At 46.7% G+C, this 16,613-nt stretch overlaps 1 protein-coding gene across 3 annotated transcripts; it reads right to left on the bottom strand.

The window, feature by feature from the left end:
• Nucleotides 1-6,021: 6,021 nt before the first annotated feature.
• Nucleotides 6,022-16,140, bottom strand: RTP4 (receptor transporter protein 4). 3 transcript variants are annotated; one of them, XM_087861486.1, is made up of 4 exons: nt 15,727-16,140; nt 14,795-14,883; nt 11,266-12,971; nt 6,022-9,833 (listed from the first exon to the last, which is right to left on the bottom strand). In XM_087861486.1, the coding sequence occupies exons 3-4, from the start codon at nt 11,445-11,447 to the stop codon at nt 8,852-8,854; spliced, it is 1,164 nt and encodes a 387-aa protein (XP_087717612.1). In that variant the 5' UTR covers nt 11,448-12,971; nt 14,795-14,883; nt 15,727-16,140; the 3' UTR covers nt 6,022-8,851. The 3 variants fall into 3 exon arrangements, with proteins under 3 accessions (XP_087717612.1, XP_087717611.1, XP_087717613.1); XM_087861485.1 differs by having other exon boundaries at nt 11,266-12,968; XM_087861487.1 differs by lacking the exon at nt 14,795-14,883 and having other exon boundaries at nt 11,266-12,968.
• Between the last annotated feature and the right edge of the window lie 473 nt (nt 16,141-16,613).

Here is a 16,613-nt window from a genome sequence, read left to right as displayed (position 1 = left end):
AGTCCTGCTTACACAAAGGTGCTGTCAGCAGAGAAGTCAAAAAGATTTCAGTTCCCTGGTTAACTTTCTATAAAAGGCCAGCCCTAAAAGCCCTCAGTGGCAAACCTGTCAGGATCCCTCTCACTCCTGAGAGCTTTTTTCTGTATCCTTGCCTAATCCTTCTGTTGCTTTACTCATTCTCCTTTGTCCTCGAGATTCATTCTTTTGACTCCATGAGACAAGAACCCAGCTCTCCTGCTTCAAGAGGAGAAGACGCCATGTTTTCCTGCCAACAACGGGGAATAGGCAATCCATATCCGGCTAGAGAAGGCAGGGAATTTCCCTGAAACAGAGTTTTGGCAGCTGTTTGGGAATATTCCTTAAAGTCCCCATCCTGAGGTAGACTAACCACAGTTGGCTCCAGTTACAGCCATTAGCTCAGGAAGTGAGTGAGGGAGAAGCCCCCACATCTATTAGGAAGAAGAATGAGAGAGAGAGGGAGAGAGAGAGAATCAAGAGTTCCCTTCATCTGGGATGGCCTGTGTTTCCTCCAGCAACCTTGGTTACTCAGAGGAGGCCTATTTAGATAATTATCATCCAATATGTTAGGGGGAGTTTACTAGCCAAACACGTTCTGCAAGAGGCCCTTAGGTCTGGGTCCTGATTTAGAGCCCTGAAAGTCTGGATGGACCTAGGGTACCTCTATTTGCCCTGTTTGCTGCTGAAGAGATCTGATAGATCCCAATGAAGCCATGCAGTGTTACAGGAGATCAGTTCTTTCCTAAGTTTTGCAACCTGAATTGTTTCCAGTGGGTTAAAAAGGTATCCCCAGGGAGAGTCCTTGGGGAGTGAAGCAGAAGCCTACTGAGGCCATCCTCCTGGAAAAATAGACAAGGTCCATTACCAAAATCCCCCCCAACTCCCAGGTGGCATCCCACACAGGATACATCAGAGATTCCGTGTGTCAAAAGTGACTAGAGGCATCCCTCAAGCAAAAAACTGCTATTGATCACCATCCTGCCACATCACGAAGGCATTTCTGCCATAAAAGGTCCTGGAAGGATGCTGGTGTCTCCCCTTCCCCTTGGCATCCTATGCTACAGATGGGTGCCTGGTAAATGGAGTGAAATACCACACCAAGCCGTCCAGTGCCCTGAAAGCTGCATTATCGCTCTGCCATTTTTAACCCATAGAGAATACTAGAAAAGTTTTACAAGGGGAAATGACCCAATTTGTAATTTAAGTAGTTAGTAGAGGATATTGAGGGGAAAACAGTAAGACAGAAATCCATCACGGTTCAATGCAACATTCCAACGCATGTAGTCTTTACAGCCAGCTTCCCTAGGAAATGGTCCCAGGTTGGGCTTTAATTCAGTCGGGTACTGGTTTCAGCCAGCTCCCAGTGGAGGTCTCGAGGCCAGAAGTGGCTAGACGTGAGATGTGGAGGGGATCACATTAGACCAATGAGGAGGAAACCTCACACAGGAGTCTTAAGATTCGAAGCTGTCTTGGTGATTTAGGTGGCTTGTCCTGTGCCCAAGACAGACAACTTTGAGTAAGAACAGGAATAAAGAGAGGGCATCAAGTTTCTGGGTCTAACTAACATTCCAGCCAGGGTACTAACTTCCAGCCAAAAGACAGGCATTCTCCTCCCCATAGCGTAGCCACGGGCTGGAGGAATCAACGAAAGTGTTCCAATGAGACTGTAGTCCTTGAAAAGCCCCTGGAATGAAAGTAAAGGAAGAGAAGAGAAAGTACTCACCAAGTTTGCACCGAAACTCAAGAGTCTAGATGAAAAGATTAAAAACCCCATATTCGGGTGCCATATGATGTGGTTTTGGAATATAGGTTAGGTGCGGTGGGGTGCACCCTAGAGCCAACGGCCAAGAATTCTTGAGACATCTTTGGTGCAAAAAGATGGTTTTATTAAAGTACAGGGACAGGACCCATGGGCAGAAAGAGCTGTTGCACCTGGGTTGTGAGGGGCGACTGATTATATACTTGGGAGTTGGGGGGAGGTAGGGAAAGGGAAGTTTTCAAAAGAACTTTCATATGCTAAAGAGGACCTATAGGATATGGGAGGCCTTGCCATGGTCAAGTTAAGGTTGTTTTCGCCTCTGGCAATGCGTTAAGACAGTTGGGAGCTTCCTGGATGAACGTCATGCAAATCTCACCCATAAGGCGGGGGCCCGTTGCCTGTCTGGCTAGTGCTTTGTGCTCTGCTAGCCTTCTGCTCCCTCATCATGCAAACGAACAAAAGCTTGAATGCTTCAGAGAGATATTGAGATGCTGGAAGACCAATATCATTATAAGTCTAGGTCCTTCATACGTTTGGTTTTTATCTTCTTTTTCTCTCAAAAACTTTTTGAGTCTTTTATATATCTAGTGTTAGAAATTTCATAATAGTATGTCTAGATATGAACCTTGTCCATTCGTTGTGTAGGGGGCCCTAGGGTAGACCCTCTCAATCGGGAAATCATGTTCTTTGGTTCTAAGAAAGGTTTTTAAAGTAATCCTTTCATTATTTTTTTCTTTTCATTTCTGTTTTTTTTTTTTTTCTTTCTGGAGCTCCTATTGTTTGGATATTGGGTCTTCTGGACCAATCCACTAGTTTCATCTATTTCCTAATCTCCATGTAGGTGGACAGCCAGTAAGAGTATTTCTCAGTTTATACAATCAAAAGAAACCACAAATGGATGATCAGGAGACTGAAACCAGTTGAACCAATTAAAAAAAAATCAGAACTCTTTATTCAGGAAGATCTGAGCCACTTTTCAGACCCATAATTCATTGGCTGCAAGATAGGGTGGTTCCCAAGGAGGAATGCTGCCGAAATACCCAATCCTTCCTCAAAGAGGTGCATGGCCATTTATTTGGGTAATTGTATGCTGGGGGAAGGGAACTATCCAGACATTTTGGGGGCTTTTAGATCCAGGGTCTGAACTGATACTGATCCTCAGGAATCTGAAATAAATCGCAGACCGCTATTTGAGTAGAAGTATGTGGGGGCCAAGTAATAAGCTGAATCCTGGCTCAGGGCAGGCTCACGATGGACCCACTGAATCCACAGCTCACCCAGTGGTCACCCATAGCTCATCGCCAGTACCTGAGTGGATCGTTGCAATGGACACAGGTGGTATATGCCAAAACCCTTCACTGGTTCTTTAGTCTGTGGGGTAAGAGCTACTGTAATGAAAAAAGCTGAGGACCTCTCTTTCTAAAACCTCAAAACAGTATCATAAAACCCAAAAATATCACACCTCGGGGGGAATGGTAGAGATTAGAACCACCCTTAAGACCTAAAAGACAAAGAAGTGGTGATCTCCAGCCTGTCCTCATTTGATTCACCAGTCTGGCTCCTAGAGAAACCAATCAAATCCTGGAGGATGACATTGCACTATCTGAGATGCAACCAAGTAGAGGTCTCAGTTACAACCACTGTGCCAGAAGAGATATTTTGGATAGAGCAAATTATAGTTTCAGAGACATGCTATATGGACATTAATCTGATGAATTCATCCTTTCTCAGAAGTACTTTTCACATAGAGAGTATAGCAGCTTACATTTACACTTTTGTCCCAGGACCATGTCAATTCTCTCAACCTCTGTCATAATACAATCTGCAGTCTGAACCATCTGGGACTTTCTACAGAGCATCGCATTGGTTTACTCCATCAATGATATCGTTTTAATCAGACCAGAGGAGTAAGAAGTGGCAAGTGCATTGGAGACCTCACCTTCCAGAGGTGGGAGTCCTACAGAATCCTACAAAGATTCCCTGCCAAGTCAGTAAAGGTTTTAGGGGTACGGTAATTTGGAGCGTGCCACGACAACACTTCCAGAATGAAGGGAAAATTATTGCATCTTGACCCTCACACCACTAAAAGGAAGCACAATACCTGGTAGTCCATACTTCTCTGGTTTATTTATCAAGGGATAGAGAAAGCTGCCAACTTTGAGTGGGACCCAGAACAGGAAACGGCTCTGCAGCAGGCCCACAATGCAATGCCCTGCCACATGGCCCATGTGATCTGGCACATCCTTTGGTACTAGAGTTAGCTGTAATGCTATGCAGTGTTTACCTCAATCCCCAGTAGGAGAAATACAATTTATAACACTTGTGTTCTGAAGCAAGGCCATGCCATCTGTAGCAGAGAATTACATGCCATTCAAAAACCAACTCCTACAAGCCAGTTGGCTACATAGAGGTAAAACTCCTGATGGGGAGATATCAAAATATGGTGGGGCCAGAGATGCCCATCATGACCTAGATTCTGAAAGGCCCATTTAATCATATGCAGGCTCAGCATAATCCATCAGAATATGGAAGTGATGCAGCCTGGGACTGAGTACAAGTCAGGGATAGAGAATACAAAGGAGCTGGGTGAAGTTGTGGCCCAGCCCCCAGGTTGACCTCCACGGGTGCACTAATGCCTCTCGCTCAGCTCACAGCTGATGACGTGTTCAGGGAGAAGCTGTTAATTAGGACTGGTCAACAGTGGAAGGAAAAGGCCACTCTTGGTTCACCAGTGGTTTAGTTCAATTATGTGGTGAAAGCTGAAAATAGACAGTAATTAGTTAAGATAAGGTCATACTGGAGTCCTTATAAAATAAAGGGGAAATTTGGATACAGAAATGACTTGTGAAGAACACCATGTGAAAGTGAAGGGAAAGATCAAGGTGACACTTCTACAAGCCAAGGAACTCCAAACATGGCCAGCAAACCACCAGATCGTAGGTGAGAGCCTAGAACAGAATCTTTCTCACAGCCCTAGCAAACTAACACATCACATAATATCACATTAGATCAATGACCAAATTTGTAGCAAAAGAGTTACAGCAGAGGTGATAAGGACATGGAATTTCCTGGGTTCATCAAATACAGCACCACCCAGAAGCTGCCAGCCTGACAGATCAATAACATAGTCTCTTAAAGATTGGAGACCTCTTGGTCTCCTCTTGGAGATGCTGCCTTGCAAAGATGAGTCACCATCCACCAGCGTATAGTATACATCCTGAATCAATGACCACTATGTGTGTGGTCCCAGCAGGCAGAGTGTATGGGTCTGGAAATCAGGAGGTGGAAGTAGGGGTGACCCTGTTTACCATCACTCACATTAAATCAGGTGCCATTTTCAAGGTGTCCCATCAACCACAACACAAGGCTCCATAGGTCTCGCCATGCTCGGTGGGGGCTGCTCCCATTAAGGAACACAGCAAGAACCCCATGACCAGCAATGGCTGGCTGTTTCACAGATTTTTTGCCAAGAGAACAGCAGGCAAGAAAGTGTCACTCTCCTGATCATCGGAAGAGAATAGGACTCCTGTTACACAGTGGGGGCAGGAAGAATATATTTAGCACCCAATGATCCATCGGGGCCTCTTTTGGTACTTTTCTGTCCACTTTTGACAGCGGGTGGACAAATGCAGATGCCACAGACTGAGAAAGACCTTGTGACCAAGGGCCCACACCCTTCAAGGATGAAGTTCTGGATAACCCCATCAGGTAAGCCATCTGAATAGCAGAGGTGCCTGGGTAAGGGGAATGGAGAGTGGGTAGTAAAGGGAGATAGTGCATATCTAGTTGCCACCCCAAGACAGATGCAGTGATGGAGCTCAGTTTGCCTGCCAAACATTTTATACCAAGCAAGTGGATTGAAAGTGGTATAAAATAATGACCATAGTAGAGGCTGTGGTCCTCCGCCAGATCCCTGCCTTTGGGACCAGGACACTCATTCCCCCAGCTTTCAGGAGCATTGCCAGCTAAAGACTTGTAGCTGAGATCCCCCAAGGACTCACCTCCAGCCAAAGCTAGCCACCTCACCTGAGCTTGCTGCAGAGAATCGTTCTAATTTGTTTCGTGAATCTTATCTCTCTTATCTCTCTTACCTTCTCTTACCTTCTCTTACCTCTCTGAGGCATAAATCAGAGCTTTATTTTTGAAATATATTTTGGTTTGTTTTCTTATCCTTGAATTATCTCTGTTTTCTTTGACTCCCCACTTTTTTTAATCTTTTTTTTTTGCCTTCATATTTGGAGATATTTCAAATATTTGATATCCCTCGGCAGTCTGTCCAAATTAGCTGTCTAACACCGAAGAGCTGACTAGAAGTTCTGTAGGGTTTTTGTATCTGATGGATTCACTTTGGATCTACTTCAGCTAGTCATTCCATTGGATGAAACATCCCCCACCATCACCCTTTAAAGGAGATATTTATTGTTTCTTCTCCTGAGCTCATAAGTGTTCCCAAAGAGGACCCATCCACTTTCCTGTGTATTTGAGGAGTGGGTGGGTAAGATCGAAGGCTGGCATGGCTCCTAGGTTTTGTGGTGGGGTAGGGAGTCCAAAGAGTTCGTATGTGGACCTGTACTATCTTTCTGATTGCCGGGTGGCACTCCTACCCTTCACATCACCCAAGTCCCTGAGTCCAGAGTCCCTCTAAGTCTTCAGAGACTAAACCCCCATTCTTCTCCCTGGAGCCAGTTAAGAGTGGGGGTGGGGGAATGGGATAGGCCGGTGATGGGTAGTAAGGAGGGCACGTATTGCATGGTGCACTGGGTGTTATACGCAACTAATGAATCATCGAGCCTTACATCGGAAACCGGGGATGTACTGTATGGTGACTCACATAATATAATAAAAAAAAAATTTAAAAAAAAAAGAGCGGCACCAGGCTACAGAAGAGTGGAGGAAAGAACCTTGCTGTAAAGGCTTTCAGCCAGTCCTCCTTCCGCAGCCCCAGCACCACCTTCAGAGCCACAGTTGGCCAAAGTTTTTGAACTTTCTGAAATTGTGCCACATGAATTGCTTTGCATCTCAGTTTTCCCTTGTCTAATTTCTATTCCAGATCTCTCTACCCTGCTAAGTTAGTGATCTATCACTAGTCGATCAGTTTTGGCTTCTGCCCATTCTCTTTACCCTTGTGTACTGGTGCCTTTTTTCTCCCTTTCACTGTCACTCAGTAAGGTTTCAAAGAAGCTCAGAGGGAAATGTGGGTGTTCAATCCACTATGTTTAATTGGAAGACATTAACCTATTCTACAGATGGAGAAACTGAGGCCCAGGGAAAGATAATGACTTGCCCCAGGTTCTACAGCATAACCAGACTAGAAATAAAGTGTCTAGTGCCCAGGCCAATGTTCTTTGTGAAGCACCTGAAAAGGTATGAAAACAGGAGGAATACAGAGAGTCAGGGGGGTGGTTTGGGGGAAAGGTACCGATAAAAGGAGCACGATGGTGAGAGTAGCCTAAGAGGAAAAGAGAAGATAGCACCAGAAAAAAAGAGATACTTTTATCCTTAGGTTTTCTGCTGACGTTTCACTGTTTTCAAATTCCTTCAAGACCTTTCTTGTCTGTAGGTACCACTCTCTGTGTTTACCACTATACTATCTCAAGTCAGACTCCTCACGTTTTCTATTCTCTATTCTTTCCTAGAAATATATAATATTTTAAACATGTGATTCTACTCAAATTGCCCATCTCCTCAAATGCTAGCAATGACTCCTCATTGCCTATGGGGTAAAACCCAAATTCTCTAGTTATCTCAGTAATTTAAGCTCTTGGACTGGTTGGGGAGAAGGGCTGATTAGCAGAGAGGGGATAATTTGACAACAGAAGGGACAGTAAGTGTAGGCGACAGGGAGAAGAAATTAAAGATGGCTCTAAGGTGACCAGCTTGGATGACTGAGTCAAATTAGGACTGGGAAGTCAGAGATGCTGATGAGCTTCGTTTAAAACATGGTGACTGTGGTTTGAGAGGCATGTAGAAATGCCTGGCAGACATGGAGATAGGGCGTGAACGATGCAGCCGTGCACCACCCTGTTTCAGGATTGGCAAGCTCTTGCATGCTTCCTCATCCAGTGCTGGAAGAAGTGAAACGATAGCTCAGCTCCAGGGGTCACCAAATGGAAGGGAGTCTCTTCTGGATGGGGGCATTTAGGTAGATTTAAGTAGGGGAGAAGGAAGAATAAGAGGGGATCGCCCTATCACTATTTCTAATCTCTCTTTTTTGGTTAAAACTGAAGCATACCTAAAACATAATTGCCTGATCCTTGGGCTGATATTGATAGCTGTACTACTTTCCTATTTTAGTTGTAACAAGTTACCACAAATTTGGTGCCTTAAAACAACACAAATTTCTTATCTTACAGTTCTGGAGGTCCAAAGTCTAAAATCAGTCTCACTGGGCTGAGGTCGTGTGTCAGCAGAGCTGGTCTCTCTTGGAGGCTCTGGGGGAAAATCTATTTCTTTGTCTTTATGAGCTTCTAAGAGGAGTCTGTGTTCCTTGGTTCATGGCCACTTCCTCCATCTTCCAAGACCATCATTCCAAGCTCTGCTGTCATCATTGAATTTCCTTTTTCCCACTTTGACACTCTTGCCTCTCTCCTATGAGGACCATTGTGATTACATTGGGTCCATCCTGATAATGCAGGATAAGCTCCTCTTCTCAAGATCCTTAAATTAATCAGATTTGCAAAGTCCTTTTTCCATGTAAAGTAACATATGCACAGGTTCTGAGAAATAGGGAATGGATATCTTTGGGGGGGCCATTATTCTGCCTACCACAATAACTCTCTGATAATGCTCATGACCCTCAGTTCTTGTGAGGATATGTCAAGATACAGACAGAGAGAGAGAAATGAATGAGTGGGTGAATGAATGAAGAGCTTTTAGTGACTCAACAAATATTTATTATTGGTCCATTATCTGCCAGGTTATGTTTTAGACTATCTGCTAAGGAGACCTAGGAAGCTACTGTTTATTCTTACAAACTTGACCGTGCTTGATCTCAAAGCCTACTCTGTGTCACAATAAAATGGCAACCAGTTCATTGATTGCCATGGAATTAATACAGAAGAAAAGAAGACAAACTTATTTCCCTCTTTCTGCTTCTGAGTATTTGCCTACAAAGACAAAGAACAAAACAATACAGATCCAGAAGTAGAAAAATACATCCGGGTCAAAGAATACATCTCGTTGCACTGAATGAGGGCATATGCGACGGGTGTTTGGAACAGAGTATCGAGGTGAACGTCGCCAGGTAGCTTCGGTTCTACTGAGGATCACAAACCCCCCAGCCGTCCTCCGTGTGAGCTGTAGGGGTGACCCTAGTGTAGAGGGGGCTGTTCTTCCACTAGTCTGAGTGTATGACATGGTCCATGTGGCTTGTGAGCATGACTGCTGTGTAGACTGTTGGCGGGCCATCCTTAAAACCTCAGAGTATGTCCTCCAGGGGGTCTGTGGTGCTGTCTCCTGTGCGGATTGTGAATTTCCCTGTGTGGCCTGCCTGTCTGCCATTGGGGTGGGCTGGAGACTAGTCTCCCCTTTGGGCTGAGTGTTTGCCCCAGGCGCTTGGGTCTCAGCAGTAGTAGGGCTGGGCCCTGACTCCTGAAAGACATAGTTAGACCCACACTCCTGGTTTTGGCCGGACACATCACCAATGTGACATGAGGAACTGCTAACCTCCATATAGGAGGGTAGGGTTATTGATGGCTCTGTCATGTTGTTTCGTAACCTCCATGAACAGCAGCCCAGAGTGCATGCTTCACAGTTGCTTGTGTCATGGGACCCATCCAAAGGCACCTCCCGGATGACTGGTAGCTCTGGAAACTTCCTAAAGCCGTTCCCGTAGAATTTCTCCAGAATACGCCGCACCACGTTTTTCAGAATCCTCATGGCACTCTCTGGGGAGAACTCAGGATTCTCAAATCGAGACCAGGAACACTTCTGGCACCTCTGAGCAAAAAGCCGCATAATCACCTGGCCCTGGGACTTCTTGGGCTCCAGGTGCATGTGACATAGGATATGCACTTGAGCGGAAGCCCAATTTCGCCGGCATGAGGAACACTGGAACCTGCAGACAGAAGGAAGAAGGCTGTTGTGCCTTCAGGTGATCGTCGACCTGAGGGGGTGGGCCTGGTCTCGGTCTCTAAGATCTCCTCCAATTCGAGAAGGTGCATAGGATATTAACAAATTGCCAAATAAGAATGAGAGGGATTGTGATTTTAAATAAAGCCTCTTCCTGTGATCCACTGAGCTTTGACCCTCCGTGGTCCCGAGTTTGCCTGTTTGCTAATAAAACATCTCTGGATGTCTCAGAGGGAAAAGTAGTCCTGCCATCTCCCAGCGAATTTGGTCCTCCTCATGACCACAGAAAACATAGAAAGTAACTACTTTGAGGCAGGCACTGTCTTAGGGACTGCAATGTGATCCCACTTCATCTTTAAATCTCCCCTCTGAGGGAGGCATTATTGAGCCCAGTGTCCAGATAAGGAAACTGAGTCATAAAGGGATACACAGCTTGTTTTTAGATATCTATGTTTAAAACCATTATCTTATGGGAATGTAGAAGAAGGAACACTTTCTGCCTAGAAAGACCAGGGAATGCTTTAAGGAGGAGGGGGCCCTTGAGTTGGTCCTTGAAGGATGAGTACTGGGGAGGGAGGAGAGGGCCTGCCAAACAGGCAGATTATCATGATAAAGGAATACAAGTCTGAAAAAGCAGGGGCATGGCTCATAATCCATAAGGCTGGAACAGAGGACAGATGGAGTCAGGGTGGGGCAGACAGGGAAGCAGGACAACAGGTGAGGTGGAAAGTAGAGCGTGAAGGTCCCCATGTGCCACATAAAAGGAGATCAGGTGCCTAGGTCGACATTTCTCACCGCCCCCCCTACCCCGCCCCCAACCTGGGCAAGGAAGTTGCTCCCTGCTGGGTGCAGGCTGTCTGGGGGTGAAAGCGGGGGGGGGGGGGGGGAAGGGGGGATGGCCAATAGGGGAGGGGGGGAACTGGGTTTTAGATGTCTTTTTTGCTGCACCATTCCCTCTATTATCCCCAGGCCTTCAGCAAAGTCATGTTCAAAGTGATTGTATGGCTTCCCTCCATTCTTGGGGCTTTAAGGAAGGCCCTCATCCCTGGCTAGTGCTCAGGCCAGTAGGGCTGCCAGCCTGGAGAAGTCAGGACTGAGGGCGGAAATAGCAGAAGTCTCTAGATAGAGGCAGTCTGGAACAGGAGGTGGTGAGAGAACGGGAGGGCAGATGTATGGAATATGGAAGCATTCCTTGAGAACTTCCAGAAATGTTTAGGGAGGAAACCTAGCAAAAGAAGAAACTTCTTCTTTTTGTGGTATGGCTAAGCAAAAATGGAGAGAGCTCTGTGGCCACAAAAGGATGGGGATCCTGGGGACATTGGTTCCTTTAACAAGCTCTCAAAGGAATCAGTCAGTCGCTGCTAAGCTGATCCCCCTTTTGCCAGAGAAGGTCCGCTGAGAGGCCAGCTCTCACTCACCTGCCAAATCCTTTCTGCTGGTACTGCTTCCAGCCTTCGGCGAGGCAGTCTGGGTCCAGTCTCTCATCCAACTTCAGGGTCCATCTGGCCCGGGGTTTCTCCTGCTGCATCAGCTCTTGAAATGTCTGCTCCCAGGTCCGGACATCTAAAACCGTTTTCTTCCCCTGAAGCTGGGAAGCCATGCTTAGTGGCTTCCACTAAGCCTTGTCCCACTTAGCCTTGCTCAGCAAGCCGGAAGGTGGGGGGGGAGGTAAGAAAAAAAGCAAAAAACACCTCAGTTTCGGTTTCTCGGTCTGGAACGCGTCAGCTATCTTCTTCACTTTCGTTTCAGACTGTTTGAGTGCACAGAACAGGTCTTTGTTTCGAAGACAGAGGGCAGCAGAGTTTTGCCAGTTTGTGAACAGGCCTCTCAGAGAGAGAGATCTGAGTAGAGAGCTCTGTTCTAGATTTTGGAGGCACTGATAAGTGACTTGGGTATTTTATTTTTCTCTTATTTGTACACCAGGCAAAGCACTATGCTCGGCGCTGGGGTAAATGCCACTAAGAAGCTGTTTCTCCCCCCCCCCCCCCCGCCGCCCACGCTCACACTCTCATGTAGACACGGGAAGGTAGCTGGGGAGCCTGTGTCCCGTGGTGCTCTCGTGCGCCCACTGGCCCCTTACCACATCCCCCGGGGGGGATTATTCCTGGTCTTCTACAGGGATAGCACAGAGAGGTGTATTACCTTGCCCAAAGCCACACAGCCATTGAGCAGCGTAGGCGGATGAGACTCGAACCCAGGCCTGTGGGGGCTCCAAAACCTGTGATGTGTCTACCCACCTCCATCTCTGAGAAGACGCTGAGGATGGTATTTCAGGGTCTAGCCTGACACCCTGGAGCCAGGGTGGGAGGAAACCTGCCCCGGTGATTTGGTCTAGTGAGATCTCCTGGGTCTTGGAGCAGGACACCATGCTAAATGAAAGGATTATTTAACTCTGCTATTGGCATGCAAATTATCTTCGGGGTGTAGGCAAGCAGGTGTGGGAGCCATGTTTTGGGGCCAGGATAGAGAGAATTCCCACTCAGGGGATGAGGGACTGGAGCTAGATGCCCTTAAGTCACTTCTAACTTAGAGTCTGAGATTCTAGAAAGTGAGCGCAGTCCCTCTGGACTTTAAACTCAAATGGGGGAGATAGGACAAGCAGGACCTATGTCCTTGGAAGCGCCACGAGGGTTACCACATCCCAGACAGGATCAGCCTAAGTCTTCTCAGACTTTCTAGACTTTCACATGCTCCCCTTCTTCCCTCCTCCCAGGATGTTCTACTTTATACAAATGCTCTGTTTTTATACCTTTACACTTCGAGGGCACCTATGTCTACACAGACAATGTAGGAAACTCTTGTGTACTTAGATAATTATGGGAACTTGGCATTAAACCTATAGGATATGCGAGAAGGCCGGAAAGCCCTTAGGAATCAACTTTTTCTCTTTATGGCAGTTGTCCACTTGATAATTTATTTCCATAGTTGCTCTAGCTTAGGGGCGGAAGGGGCTGGAGGGATTTGGTTTGGTTAAAGGAGAGAAACAAGAAACAAGAAATGTAGTCCCAGGGTGCCTGAGTGGCTCAGTCAGTTAAGCATTCGACTCTTGATCTCAGCTCAGGTCTTGATCTCGGGGTTATGAGTTCAAGCTCCACATTGGGCTCCATGCTGGGCATGAAGTCTACTTCAAAAAAAAAGAAAGCAAGAAAGAAAACTAAATGTAATCTCCCAAACGTAGCGATAACTTTACTTATATTTTTAAACACCTCTTCAACTAGCAGAAACTCTATAGGTCGACGCAGAACAGATACAGAAAATTTTTAAGGTGGCTGCTCTGGGGAGCAATGAGGATCGATGACCCCTAACCTAAGCCCATTTCCCCGCACTGGGGATTCAGAATAAGGAGAAACGCATACTAGGATTGGAGTGTCTGCTGTGTTGGGATGCCAGACATAGCTTCACCTCTCGGATCGAGGATGACCTGTCTTCTCTGAGGCCGCACTAAATCCCATGAAAGTGTGGGCTTGTCTAAAGAAGGAATGGGTTGCTAATGGTAGACAAACAGAATGCAGAAGAAGGGGCACCTGGGTGGCACAGCGGTTAAGCGTCTGCCTTCGGCTCAGGGAGTGATCCCGGCTTTATGGGATCGAGCCCCACATCAGGCTCCTCTGCTATGAGCCTGCTTCTTCCTCTCCCACTCCCCCTGCTTGTGTTCCCTCTCTCGCTGGCTGTCTCTCTCTGTCGAATAAATAAATAAAATCTTAAAAAAAAAAAATGCAGAAGAAGCAATCTGGGGGGGTCCGAGCGGGGTCTTCATGCTGCTTCTCTAAGACCCCGAGCGGGGTCTTCATGCTGCTCTCTGGGCTGGGGCTGCTGGGTGTATCTTAGGAAGGACTACTGCTCCACTTAGGATTACTTCTCAGCAAAAGATCAGCCTGGGGCGCCTGGGTGGTTCAGTCAGTTAAGCGTCTGCCTTCAGCGCAGGTCATGATCCCAGCACCGTGGTATCGAATCCCACAGGGGGGTGGTCCCTGCTCAGTGGGGAGTCTTCTTCTCCCTCTGCCCCTCTTCCCATTCATTCTCTCAGCAGCTCTCTTTCTCTTTCTCAAATAAATAAATCTTAAAAAAAATAAATAAATAAGATCAGCCTGGTGGGGAGAGAAGGAGTTAAGATCACGTTGTCCCTGCATGCAATGGAAGGGGCACGTTCTCCTCACCACCGCCCCTACACTGCACGTTATGGATACTCTCAGCTACTTACAACAGAAAGCAGAATTAGATAGTTGTCTTTACAAGAGCGAATAAGACGTCTATTAAATACCTATAATCTGCCCACCCTTATTTGCAGGCTAGCAAGAAAGATCTGTGAAGAAGCTTCTACCGTTACCTTCCCTGTCCCACTTTTCTCAGCTTATCCCTTTAGCTCAGAGCGTGAGCAGAGCTGGCCTGCCCGGACTGGGTCCTAGTCCCACCCCTCTCTACCTTGCTGGCCTGGGGAAGCCTTTCACTGCTCCGTACCTCGTTTTCTCCATCTAAAATGTGGTGAAAATAATACCACCTGACCTCCCAGGGCTGCTCTGAGAACTGAATGAGTTTAAAGATGGTAATCAGCACTTGGCAAGCAAACAGAAGTGTTTGCTACTTATCGTTGCATTGCACGTTTCTTCGTTAAGTTTCCATAAGGCCTTTCTTAAACATGTTGGGAATGCAACAAAATAGAAGTATATATAGATAGTAGTACAGGGCGAAAAAAATCTACAAGTAAGTGTGCATATCAGGCCTCAGAGAGCACAATAGTCACTTAAGAATTCAGACCGGGCACAGACGTACATTCCTGTCACTGTACATTCTTAGATATAGAGATACACTCCTAGATATTCCAGATAGACACTCATTCTTACCATTCTACTGTTACGTAACCCCCAGCCCTGCTCTGTGCACCTCCCTGGGCGAGGCCAGTGCTCCCCCCAGGACTCACATCCAGCCCCCATCTCAAGAGCCAGCTACCTGTAAAAAGTGAGCTCAGAAGCAGAAGAGTAGGAAGCCCAGAACCGCTGCTGCTCAGGTCCAGGGCTAGGTCCCCTGAGAACTCCATTCTGGAGAGCAAAGTTCGTGCCAAAAGGACAAAGAGTAAATAAATAAACCAGACAAACTGGGTAGAGTCAAAAGAACTGGAACAAAAACACAAGTTTTTAAGGGGGCAGCTTGTTTCACAATTTCTGTGAAAACCTGTTTGGCTTCAGGCCCCCACGCAGTCCATGTGGGATGCTGGGGTTTGCCCTGATAGGAACCATTTGGATATTTGGGGTAGAAAGACCGTCAGTGAGCACGAAGAAGGCTGAGCCCCAGGCAGGAGGGTGACCAACCCTAGGCCACCCAGAAGCTCCTACAAATGGAGCGCTGGATACTACTTCCTCTCTTCCAATAAAAGCAGCCTTAAAACCAAGGTCCTAGCTACGCAGGCTCTGTTCCAAGGCTGGGGTGAAGATGTGTTAAAGCAGGGTCTCCATGCCCCTCACCCCTCCGTCCCCCACTGCAGATCAGTGCCAGGAAACCAGCAGGCCAAAACCACGCCGTTCACTGGTTTTTCTTCTCTCCCTGACTCACTTTACCCAACTGTTCTCGCCCCCAGGGATCGCCTGTCACATTAACCACTCGCACCAAGTTCTGGTCTCAGGCTGTGCTTTCTGAACCCCAATCAACACAAAGAGCAACTTAATTAATTTTTCTTTGCTTCCTTTTACTGTGTGCAAAGGCATTTTCTGATCTGACACATGAAGATCCGAGAAGTCATCATTGCCATCCTCCCAAGAAAAAAATTGAACAAACTGAAAACTAACAACTCTTCTTGGATCCATTAGAGAAATGGGGTCACAGGGTAAACTGCTGCCCTGTAAACTGGAGAGATGGGTGGGTGGATACAGAGAATCACAGCTTACCAGCGCCAAAGCCCAGGAGCAGAAGCCACCGCTGCTGGAACCGTAAGGGCAAAATACTTGAAACTGTCATTGGCGAGTTGCTGGAAACTCAAAGACAAGCTGAAGAACTAAAAACCCAGGAGACCCAGTCTTCAGGGAGAGTCCCATACTTTCATGAACTCTACTTCCAGGAACCCCAACAGGGTCTTACTGTGAAGGTGGAGAAAATTCTTTTACTTCCAGTAGGGGGAGAAGAAAAATGACTATTTTTTTAAAGATACCCAGAACTCTGTTCTTAACAAGATCTTCCCCCAAGTTAAACTATTTCCCCAGAGCATAACATACTTGGATTTCAGCCTAACTGACCTGGGGGGATGGGAAATACCCAATGCCAACCCCCATCTGGCCTCCACCGTGCACATGGGAACGACCCCACTCCTTCCCATGTGTGACCTCCGTTCTTCCTGGTATAAGGACAAGAGCTACCAAGCTTGCAGTGTCGAAAGAAGAGGGCCGGGCATAAGGTCACCAGGACAAAGCTGCCCCTGTGCCGTTCTCTGGGAGCGGAGCCAGGTCCCACCCATGGCACCCTCTTCTCAGTGCATAGTATCTGGGGGACAAATAAAGAATTCAGTCAGCCACCAATATTTCCAAACATACACTAGAATCATTCGCCCACCAAGCCATGGAAGAGATTTTAAAGGTCCTCTAAGCCCCATTCTTTCCCGGTTCACTTTGTAATGATTAACATTTGAATTATAAGTAAAAATTTAGATATAATTCTTGGAATGACTCAGGGGGAAAAGCTTGGGCTTCAGCTTGGAAGACAAGGGTATACATTCCGCCTCCAAGACTTACTAAGTTACTGAAGCTCTTTGAACCTCAGCGTCCTCATCTATGAAATGGGA

This window comes from Ursus americanus, chromosome 4 (genome assembly GCF_024610735.1).
Source record: "Ursus americanus isolate L20-20 chromosome 4, mUrsAme1.1.p, whole genome shotgun sequence".
Taxonomy (NCBI): Eukaryota; Metazoa; Chordata; class Mammalia; order Carnivora; family Ursidae; genus Ursus; species Ursus americanus.
This window is presented reverse-complemented; position numbering and strand designations above follow the sequence as displayed.

Excerpts from the sequence above, each read along its gene's own strand:
- RTP4 (XM_087861486.1), bottom strand. The coding sequence starts at position 11,447 with ATGGCTTCCCAGCTTCAGGGGAAGAAAACGGTTTTAGATGTCCGGACC. Across the intron at positions 9,834-11,265 it reads CAGCAGAAAGGATTTGGCAG|GTTCCAGTGTTCCTCATGCC; the intron begins GTGAGTGAGAGC and ends TTCTGTCTGCAG.